Below are 11694 nucleotides of genomic sequence, written 5' to 3'. Positions count from 1 at the left end.
CTACACTAAAATTACCTTTTTTTGTTACATGTTTATTACCTGCAAAAATTCATCATTTCATTGATTGTTTACGTTAATAATGTTTAGGCCTACTATCTTGTTTGGATATTGCTAATGTTTTTGAACTAGGCTAGTAGTAGCAATCCGTCAAACTGGTTCAAACAAGCTTTTATCTAAGAATAAAAAATATTTATTTCCATTGATCTTTATAAAATTATTAGGACACGTCATTTGTTATACATATAGCTACAAAGTGATGCAGTATTTACAGTACCTACAATATATCTAAATTTAAATTGCCACTTACATAAAAATAAAAGCTTTATTTCAACTTACTCTTCCAAATTTAACTCTAGATGATTATTTAATTTCACAACTTAAAATCATGTTTTTTGTAAAAGGGGTAGACTTTGGACTATATAGACTTTTTTAGTGTCTTTTAGGTTGAGTAGTTTGGTGGATTATTTTGCAAAAGATGGAGCCTGATTCCTGGACTTAATTTTAGAGTTATTATATTGTAAGTTATTAATTGTAAAATTGTCTTCAGCCGATCCGTAAGGGGCCGTCCACATATATTACATATCGCTTAAGGAGGGGGGGGGCTGTTCGACTTAGCGTTACGAGGAGGGTGTAGAGGTTTTCAACATAGCTACGGAAAGGCACTAAAAAATCAAATTTGTCCAAAAGTAGCAAATTGATAAAATTATTTAAAAAACAGTCTTCTTGGTAAAACTAGTTTTTAGTACCAGTTTACATTTTTATTCTTGTTTTTTATAGAACTGTTATTCTAGTTCAAAAAGGTCTCACCAACTCATAGCTCTGATCTTGCAGTCTTAGTGAGGAGAGGACATAAAAATATGGATTTGGTCATCCTGGGTCAAATATGATAGCAAATAAAATAAATCAGAATTTTGTACAGTTAAATTACTACAAATGTAAATTTTGTTCATAAGTGCTACTATAAAAAGACACTTCACATGATAAGTGTTTAAAAAATGTTTATTATTATACAGTATACAATTAATTGATGTTTTAAAAATGTTTTGTTGTAAACATTGATCTGTTCAAATTAACAGTAAAGTTTGTTCTTAAAATGATTTTTGCTATTGGTGACATTACTACAAAACCAATGTTGAACCATTTTACTTCATGTGAAAATTTCCCCTTGATTTAATAAACCACAACGTTGTTTTAGAAAATATCTGACAGCATTAGGTTACAAAGGATGGGGGTTAGACTTGCGTTATATAGCGTCACATGGGTGAAGGAAGTGGTTTGAAAATTATTACAAAAAATCGCGTTACATACGTAGGTTGGCGGCCCCTAAGGATGACTAAATCTAATCTAATAAGGGTGTGTGTTTTTAACGCTACAGGTTTTATAATTTTCGTAAATGTACTAGAATGCTACGAAATCAAAAGTTAAGTCAAAAGCATTGATTAATGTTTAACTGGTTTGACCGTTATCTGTTGCTATATGACTATGAGTTTCGTAATCAATGCTGAGATATTATCCATTATCTGTTAGTTATTCTATGGAGACAGCAAAGAAGAAGAGTTTTTGTCTGTTTGTTTATTTTCCATCAAACAAAATTAGAATTCAGGGGTTTGAAGTTTGAATCATTAATCGCAGCTATTTCTTTCTTAAGGCTTATTATTTTATAATACAGTGAACTAAAGTTCTAAAAATGTGGTGTACGTTGCTTTTAGTTTTAAATTTGAACCCTCAAATTTCGGCAAGCCTAAGATTAGTGTATTGATCTGATCTTGTGTTTTAAAGCTAACCCGATATTTTCACGGCTAAAATCTTAGTCACTAGTCAGTCCTAAATTTGAATTAGCCGAAGCTGAAGTAAATGGATAGCTACCAAAGCTTATGAACCTACCGAATAGACAATAGATTTTTTATTCCTTTAATAAGTCAAGAATCAGAGTGATGGTCCAATAAATTCCTCATTACTGGTAAGTCCTCAACTGTAAGTTATTATCTTTGTCATCCTTAACTAGGCTACAACACAACTTACTTCGTTCACAAAATTTAGGCGGTTGAAGGGGAAGTCCCCCACTACTTTACTTTACTTAACTTACTTTTTTTGCTTGGCCTATAATAAGTTTATATTTGGTGCAAGAGATCTATGTTTTGGCAAACCTAAATCACGTCAAACAGAAACCTTACAAAAACCTCGGCCCTCAGATGAATAGCTCTTAACTTATTTTAAAGGTGGGCTGCACTTTAGTTTACGTTCTACACTCATTTGAATAAAAAATATCGATAATATCATTTATTCGATATATTGATTAATATCGAATGAAATAGTCTATATAACTTACCTATCGATCGATGTGTTCATTAGAATGAGTGTAGGACGTAAACTTAAGTGCAGCCAAAGGTAGGTTGGCAATACTGTAGTGGAGGGGATGATTTCTTTCCCTAAAACCGTCTAAATTTTGTGAACAGAGTATTACAAAACGAGATCTAAGTTAGGGCAAGAACACTGATATCGTGGTGCTAGGCATATTCTCTCGGTTTGACGTTGGGCCTAACTTATTTTACTCTTGGTTAACTTAGCTGCTAGAACATTTAGTGTTGCCTTGGCTAGAAGCACAGTAAACCACTTAGGTCTAAGTTACTCTTATTTTTCATTGGTAAAACTTTGATATCTGACTCCATCTTGGCGTGGGTGATAAGTTATCGTGGTGTTTTCTTTATTTTTATTTTGTGGGTTTCTACGCCAGTTGTATTCTTATGTTTTGAAAGGGAATAGTCCAGACCCTTGTTACTAAGTAACCTAACGTCGACCTTTTTGTTAGATAGCATCTTAAATATTGGCCCAATGACAATGGCATCTGGGTCTGGAAACGATCTTGCTTGGAACTAAACCAGAGTTTTTGTCACTAAGCTTAGGCTATGTAACTTTTTGTAAAATGTTGGTTGCCGTTGGATAAATATGAATTAAAAATAAATCGTTTTATCGATTGTTAATTTACTATCGATATTGAAAGTTTGGGTTTCGGTTAGACTAGGTCTAGTTTTAGTTTGGTTATCTGGTCAAATCAATTTTAAGTTAGACCTAATGTTTGTAAATAAATCCGATGGAGTCCGATATCAAAGTTTTATCTTTTCATTAGCCCTGTTTCGGGTCTATATTACAATTAATTTCTTATCCAATCCTGACAGTTGTTGGGCTTGGATCAGCTTTATAAAAATAGGCCTACATAAGGCCTTACTTGTAAGTTAAGAAAACACTGATTTGCAAACTTGAACGAGGGAAATTTAATCTAGATTTTATTCCGTAAATGTACAAAATTTAAACGTTGAGTTACAAAGCTGCTTACAGTAAATATAAGGAATGTCTTCCCGTCGAAATATTGTATTGTAAGTTAAGTAGGCTAGAGATTTTTTTTTTTACTTGGCAAGCTTAACTTACCTGAACGAGAAATAAAATAGAATTCTAAAACATGCTCAAGAAATTGGCACATGAAACGCAGAACTTTATACTTGACTCTCAATCTAAAATACCTCTAATTTCCACCGTTAAACTTGAAATCTCTCTCCCTCCCTTCCACGAACTCAAACCTTCCTTGCTTGAAAATGTTAGCCTATCAATGAAGGAAATATTCTAATTTTGTGTGTACAGTAAAATGTTTGTGTTTCATGTGCCAGGATAGTCTTTCCTTTCCCATTCAAACAAGCCTGCCATTGTAGCAAAAATTCCTTAAAACCAAGGCCTTTGCCCTCTCTTATGTATTAAAAATTAACTGCAACTATTGTGTAAGTTAGGTTATTTTAAAAACTTTCTTTTTGGATTTGTTTCTTCATAGAATGTCTCACTAATAGGCCTAATAAGAAGAAATGTCAAGAGCAAGGAGTGTTCCAGCTGATAAGGCTGGTCATGGAATAAAAGTACGAGTGCACAATACTGTGTCTGTTCCGTTGGTCCAACCCAGATCCCCAGACATGATCCCTGCGTTCGCTGGTATTGATAACGGCGATGCAGACAAGTAAGTTTTGTTGAATCATAAGCTCCCAAAGTTGGCTATGAGAATATCTTTTGATAGCTAGACGTACATATGAATCAACATATAATGATGATGGTAATAAATGATTGATCAGTATCAGTCGATCCAACAATTAAGCCTAATTGTGTGAAACAACATACTGTAGTGTGTGTATAGGAAGTCTTATCTTAGAATGATTTTTATTCCTGGTTATTGCAAGAAAGGGAAATAGTTAATAGTTGGTTTTAAATAGTTAATGTATTTAAATCTATTTAAAACCTGCTTTTGGTGGATGATTTCTCAATTATAATTTTGTACTCTATTCTAAACAATTGTCAAGACAATTTGGATTTTGTTTGACTTGTAGAAGTAATGGGCTACTATTGTTTTTATTTCTTTACCTAACTCACCATGTTAAACTTCCCTATCTCAAGCGTGGTGTATACAACTTCTTTACTTCTCGACTCGAGTGATGTAAAATTGAAAAAAACTCACTCGGTGATGTAATGAAGCCCATTTAAATAGCATTGAGTGCTTAACTTAAAAAATATATCTCTATGGAGCCAACAACGTTCAACGCTAGAAATCAGCTGTGCACTTGAATTTTATTGTTATGTTTTGAAGAATTTTTCTAACCTAGCTTTTGTTTGTAAATTAACGTTACTGTTAGAAGATAAGTGAAATGGATATTGAAAAATATTGTTCGTAACCTCCTGCATATTGTCGGGTCAGGTAAAATCTTGTACGTTACACGTTACGCAAGAGCGTGTTTACATCACTTAGGTTATTATGCAACTCGCTTCCGCTTGTTGCACAACATTCACCTGCGTGATGTAAAAACGCTCTTACTACACTTGTAAGGTAAATAGCTATTAAAACATTTAATTAAATTGTTTTCAAACTAGTAATTTCAATTTCATTTTTAAAATAAAAAAAATTCACATTACCGTATTGTTTATATACTTTATGAATAAAAAAACGGTCGTAAGTAAATTAATCAACTCGCTTAATTGGTTATTACGACACTCGTTTTTAAGGTACTTGGCAATGCTCGTGCCTTAAATTTATTCTTGTATCATAAAAACTATGTGATGATTGCGTTTTAACTACTGGTACCACACAAGTTGTTGCACACCTCTATTTAAAAGATTCTGTTTTTGTAATAGCCGTATGTTTTTTTTTTTTTATTTTCAGATCGATGTTAGTTAAAAGGAATAGAAAAATGGGATTTCAAGTTGAAAATCCTTTGTCCAGAAGTAGAAATATTCGGGAAGAGCCGAAGAAACTCAATCGTAACTCAAAGAAGGTTAGTGGCAATACTCACCTGATATTCATTTCGTCCAAGTAGGAATGTCATTCAAAATGTTAAAGGTTACTAAGTTGTTCACAATGAGTAGCCTAGTGTACAAGCACAACCGTACCGGTACCTAAGTGTACTACACTTTGAGGAATAGCAACCGACCTAAGATTAGCCCTAATTTAAGGAAATTAAGAAAAAATATTATTAGAGAAATGTATGTTAAGACATCAATTATTGTTTTGATTTAAGAATGTGTACCTATTTTTTATTTGGCTTTTGATGCCCTAAAGATTTACTGTACAGCCTACTAATTAATTTTCAATTAACTCATTACTGGACTGTAGTCCGAGACGATACGGAGGAGTGTAACGGCCTGTAGGAAATAATTTAAGTGATTTTTAAGATTCATCATAGGCAGATATTGTGTAAAAACTTATCACAAGAAGTCTAGTTTTGTTTTGATTTTATATAAAAGTTAGAATCGATCCAAACGGATCAGTAACTCGATGGAAAAATATAACTTTTTACTAGACTCTTGATGAATTGTTTATAAGAACCACAGACTTTTGATAATTATTTTTAAATGACAATGTGTTTCAGAATGGAAAAAACTAATTCCTTATGTGGGAAATTTGTTTACAAATTAAAATACTTACTGCTTTTTTTACAGGGACCAGGAACCATCTCGATCCCTCTCAATATAAACAAGAAAGCAAATACCAAAGTACAAAAAGCGTCTACATTTTCCAATCTGAACGTTGAGCTTAATAAACCCACAAGGAAAGCTTTCACAGCTAGAGAGCAAGGTGATGAAAAAAATGTAAAAGACTTATTGAAAAAGTTTTTAGACAGTGATTTTCCTCCGTACAACCCTGAAGATTTTACTCCTAAGGATAATAGTGTTAGTGAGGGTGACCTAGGTAATAGTGAACTGTTGCAAAACATTCGACAAGAGCTCGACGAGTGGCTCTCAAAGTGTCCTGAAGAGAATAAGAAGAAAGACTCTTGTCCTGAGATGTGGAGTTCAGTGCCTTCTACATGTATGTATACATTTAAGTTGCGTTGTTATAGTATATATAAATCAGCACATTGCGCACAGTTTACCCAGGTAAATTTACTTCACATGTGTGTATACACCGAAATAGTATTCGCTGATGAATTAAAAACACATTGCACTAAAGTTGTATATCTTGTTTTACTTCACATTTAGCCTAAATACACCTAAGATGCTTCAATTTCCATAAATGAGGTGAACCACGCCCCCGCTCCCGCAACCAACGGAACGAATTAGAAGCGTGTTCAGACAGACAGAGGCGGAGGGGCGACTCATATCCCTACCTAAAACAGGGCCGTCCCTAGGGTTGGCGGCGCCCGGAGCAATTGTGGTCGTGGCGCCCCCTCCCCCCCCCACTAATAGTCGCATTCGCATATTTTAATACTGTGTTAATACAAATAGCCGCTGCGCGGCGCCACGGCGCCCAAGGCAGCTAGCCCCGGTTGCCCCCCCCCCCCCCCCCTTCGGACGGCCCTGACCTAACAACAAGAAAACCCGTGGTGAAAAGGTTCAAGAACAACGTACCGTTTGAGAGGAACAGCTGTTAGTAATTAAACATTTGAAAACAATTACAAAAATACATATGCAATTCAATAAGTTTGCAAAATTAATTAAAAAGGGTTCTCACCCATCCTACCTGCTCACAGGCATTTATTTGGTTATCAAAATCTCCTTTTCAAATCAAATTTAAAAAATTTTACCTTCAAAATAAATTAACAATTAGGCCTACAGCAATAACAATACTGTAACAATAAACATTCAAATTAAATTAATTATAACCCTAAAAAAATTAAGCAGTTAGGGGCCCCTTAAATGAGTACGATAATTCAATAACAAGTTTGAATAAATCGTTTACGATAAAAACTGTGCTTAAAAAATAAACAACAATTAATAAATATGACAAATAACTTGCGGTTGACAGCGGTTTATGGGCGGTTCAGGCGAAGGACACGACACCGAAGGAGCAATGAAGCAGAGCGGAGAGGAGGCCAGAGTCCAAAGGTAGGCCAGGATGGACAATGTCTCTCCGCCGACGCTCATGACGGTTAGGTGTTCGCTTTCCTCTGGGGCCCCATCAAACTAATATGGCAAGCCTAACTAAACGTCGTAGATTAGCAAAATTTCACAAAAAAATAAAACTGACGTTTATTGTGGATAAAATTAAGATTGGAGAGGATAGAAAATAGAATCAAACATATATACTCATTACCATTCATAGAGCCTCCAAAAAAATCAGCACATTGAAAGGCAGGAGTAAGAAGAACTCCTGGAGCAGACGTCTGTTCACTGGGGACTTCAGAACATCGACACCGGCAAAAACGTACACTATACAAAAACGTGAATACAGAAATGAGTCGTGACTTTCGTCGATGGAACTTAGTCACGGCCCAGAGGTGTCATTTTAAAGCTCTTTTTACCCACTACATGGGGAAAATATACAAATCACTCATCATCCAAATTTTTTTTATAAAAACAATCTATTAGCCTATATTATTCTACAAGTAATTTGAAATGTTTATTTACGTTATTCGTTCAGCTAAAACATGTAAGTTAAATTAACCAAAATAAACGAATAGGTATTATTTCTCAAACCCGAGTGTTTTGTTTCTAACAATCCGGGCTTTTTTTTAAAGCAACTGAAGAATAGTCTCACTTTATCGGGTCTCAGTGCAATACTCGACAGGAAAAGCAGCTTCACTTCCAAAAAGTAAAGTTAGAAGTTGGGAGGAGAGGAGAGGTTTTCCTACTTTAGGTGTTACACAATGGACTTAAGTTGCTGGATCTTGGTGCCGTTTGATAGGGAATTTTTAATGCTAAATAAAAGTGTTCAGACATTTTTTTATAGAATTAGCTGTTTTTGAGCTATTTAAGTTATAAAAATTAAAACGGCCGCCATTTTAAAATTTCTTATCGGACCAACTTCATTTTTTTCCCACAATAGGTCTCTTTTACCTTAACATGCATACAAAGTTGCATAATCTTTTGTTGAAAAACGTCAAAGATAAAAATATTTATGTATAAAAACAAAATGGCCGATAATCTGGGTAAATATTCATTTTCGGATATAACTTCACATAAATTTTTTTCTTTCTTTTAGTATGAGGATTCATTAATATCCCAATGTCCTGAAACGTTTTTATAATCACCCTGTATAGGCCTGCAGTGTGATTAACAGTGAAACAGTGTAATATATTTTTTACCACTATAGATATACCTAGTAACAATACTAGGTACATCAATACAATAATAGCCATAAATGTCAACTCTTTTAAGCTACTATCACTCTTTTATCCCTTGAGGGGGCGGCCCATGAGGAGTCAGGCAAAATTCTTAAATAGCAGCATAGGTCGTGTTTGATCAATCAAATGAAAGGCCTTATTTAGTAGAACACATTGCAGAGAAGCCGACCTCAAGCGGACAATTGAGTCAAAAATGGCAGCAGTTCAAATATCTCTTGAATCTGCCATTTTGAATCTTTGAACGGCTGCCATTATTTGTTTCTCAGTAGTTCTATTGAGCTCAAATTTGCTGTATTGTATTCTACAAATTAAGACCTTTAATTTAAAGTGCATATCGACCTAACTTACGTTTATGATTTTCTTCTGACGTCTAGCAGTCGCCCCTCTGAGGAGGTAGTGTATTACTGGAATAGCATTGCAAATTCAATGCATCATTGAACAGCTGTCATTTTTTACTCAATTGTCCTTTTGAGTTCGGGTTTGCGGCAAGTGTTTTACTAACTAAGACCTCAGGATACCACATTCCACCTATGCTGCTATTTAAGAATTTCGTCTGAATCCTCATGGGCCATCCTCCTTTAGGGATAAAAAAAGTTATCATAGCAAATAATACCAAATTATGGCTATTTTATGATGTATCAAGTCTTAATGTTTAATCTATAATGATAAAAAATCTATTAAACTGTTCTGGTACTTTTCAATCATACTGTTTTTCCATTTTGGACTACTGTAAAATCACTAGTTTTAGCAATTTAGATAAGAAAACTTATGTTGACACAATTTCATGTACCAATCTGTACATTGATGAAATAAGGATGATTATGAACAGAAAATTTGATAGTAAGTAAAATGATTTGTTGTGTTGAAGGGACGTTTAACTTAAAATAACCACATTGACAAAATAATCAACGATTAAAGATAATGGAACACTTCTGCTTTGTTTTTATTTCAAAACATATGTTGATGATTAACTTTGTTTGTAAATTATTTAATTTGATGTTTATTGTAGTGTTAAATATTGTAAAGTAAAAAAAAAATTGTTAATCTATATTTTGTATGGAATAACCTCAACGACTAGGCCTACTCTTAAGAAATATCTGGGAAGAAAGATGAAATAGTTCTGTACAACAGGCAACATATTTTTTCATTAAGTAAGTTAATTACAATGGTATAATAAATTCCAATAGACGGAAAAAAATATTGTTTGGAAGAGATTTTAACCAGATACTAACCTGTTGATCCAAGGAAAAGAGGTTTAATATTATATCCTAGCACGCATAGTGTAGATAGTAAAGGGAGCATCTACCTATATGTAAAACTTCTGTTTCTTCACGTTTCCAAAAGCTAACCAAAAATATGCATGACAATGCTGATGAAAAGTAATATCTTGATTGGTTTCGATAACTGGGTAATGGAACCCTATCCAGTGGCAAAAGAGTTAGGAGTCAGCCGATGATTAGCTTTTTAACTATAAATAAATATTAAAACGTTAAACTGTTTTCAAACAAACTGCTAATCTATCAATTGCATGAAATATTTGATTTACAATTAAAAATTAAAATTTGGATGAAGAAGTACCCAATTTAATACTTCAGTGTGGTCTAAACTAAAAACCCGCTGAATGTTTAAATAGGTCTATTTTGTAAGCCTATAGTCAATCACATCTTTATGAGGAAAACCACCAACACTAATAGTAGTTTCTATTTTAATTTTGATCAAAAACAAATCTAGGGCCAAGATTGGTCAAAGGGATGCCTGCTTTTCACTAATTTTGTTAACATTTCCAAAAAGTAGTATAAAATTATTAAATAATAGCATTGACTATATATACCTACAGGTAGTATATATACTATATATACCTACCTAATATATATACTATATATAGTACTATATATATAGTACTATAGTACTATATATATACTATATATAGTACTATATATAGTATACATACTAATATATATACAGGTACTATATATACCTACCTGTAGGTATATATAGTCAATGATAATAGCTGGGTTGGAGCGCTAATTTAGCGGTTTTTACCAAGAACTAAACTTATAACTACTACTATAAGCAATGAATACAGACCTTATAAGGTCTGTATTCATTGCTATAAGTCACAAAGAAACTTACTACTATAAGTTTTAACTTATAAACTAACTTACACACCTTAAAAATATGCCTTTTCATGCTAAATTCCAATCATAGAAACCTATTTTTAATTTTAATTTTAAAACCACAAGGCCAAAGCTACTTTAGTAAACCAGTATTTATTCACAAACAATTATATGTTGTTGCCTTTAGGAGAGTAATGGGAGAAAACATGGTTTAAGAAATTTGGTTCTTTTAATTTACGGTATAGCACATACCATAGCCATGCCATAATCTTCTACCACTGCCCTTAAACAATAAAACAGTGAAATTCTCATTTTTACAGCCTTTTGTTGCTAGTTGGTTAAAATTAGATGTTGTCATAAATAGAAAAAATAATAATAAGTTTTTACTGACTGCACCCTGTTGGTAAACTTTTTATTGCTATTTAATTTCATAGAACTTGTGTAGTTGAAACAGTTGACAAAATTATTTTATTCCTTTTTAAATATGAATAGGCCTACTCATAAGGTCAACAAGGGAAATTCAGTTTTGAGATAAGAATGTTATAACCCTTATAAGTAATCGGGAATTTGAGCTATCATCACACCAAATTTCAGCCCAATCCAACCAGTATTTCACATTTACTTGTCACAAACATCCATCCATCCATCCATACATACATCCAAACTTTCTCGCTTATAATATTATTAGGATAATGTAAATAAATAAAGCGAACACCGAGACTGTTATTTACACAAAATATTTGGTGTACACAGGGATGATATCTATCTTGACTTGACCCGTAGATAATTTGATTTTACAATAATTTGTTTTACACTTGAGCTAAAAGCCACTATAGTTTTTGTTTAATTGCATACTTTTACATTAAACAGTTGTCATTTCAGCGATGACATGCCTATGGCTTGTAATAAAATGAAAATGTTTGTTTTTGTTACATTATAAATTGTCTGTTTATAATTTTGTTTTAACGATTAAACCCAATTAACCA

General features: G+C 33.2%; 1 protein-coding gene across 1 annotated transcript; it reads left to right on the top strand.

Moving 5' to 3' along the window:
* Positions 1-1599: 1599 nt before the first annotated feature.
* On the top strand, positions 1600-9469 carry LOC128985160 (uncharacterized). The gene is made up of 6 exons (XM_054404542.1): positions 1600-1960; positions 3837-4000; positions 5192-5303; positions 5968-6480; positions 7274-7353; positions 9460-9469. The coding sequence occupies exons 2-6, from the start codon at positions 3852-3854 to the stop codon at positions 9467-9469; spliced, it is 864 nt and encodes a 287-aa protein (XP_054260517.1). The 5' UTR covers positions 1600-1960; positions 3837-3851.
* Positions 9470-11694: the final 2225 nt, after the last annotated feature.

Source organism: Macrosteles quadrilineatus, unplaced genomic scaffold (genome assembly GCF_028750875.1).
Source record: "Macrosteles quadrilineatus isolate MER2022 unplaced genomic scaffold, UCM_ALF_1.0 Scaffold_2__2_contigs__length_208266976, whole genome shotgun sequence".
Classification (NCBI taxonomy): domain Eukaryota; kingdom Metazoa; phylum Arthropoda; class Insecta; order Hemiptera; family Cicadellidae; genus Macrosteles; species Macrosteles quadrilineatus.
The sequence above is the reverse complement of the archived record's forward strand: the minus strand, read 5'-3'. Positions and strand labels throughout refer to the sequence as shown.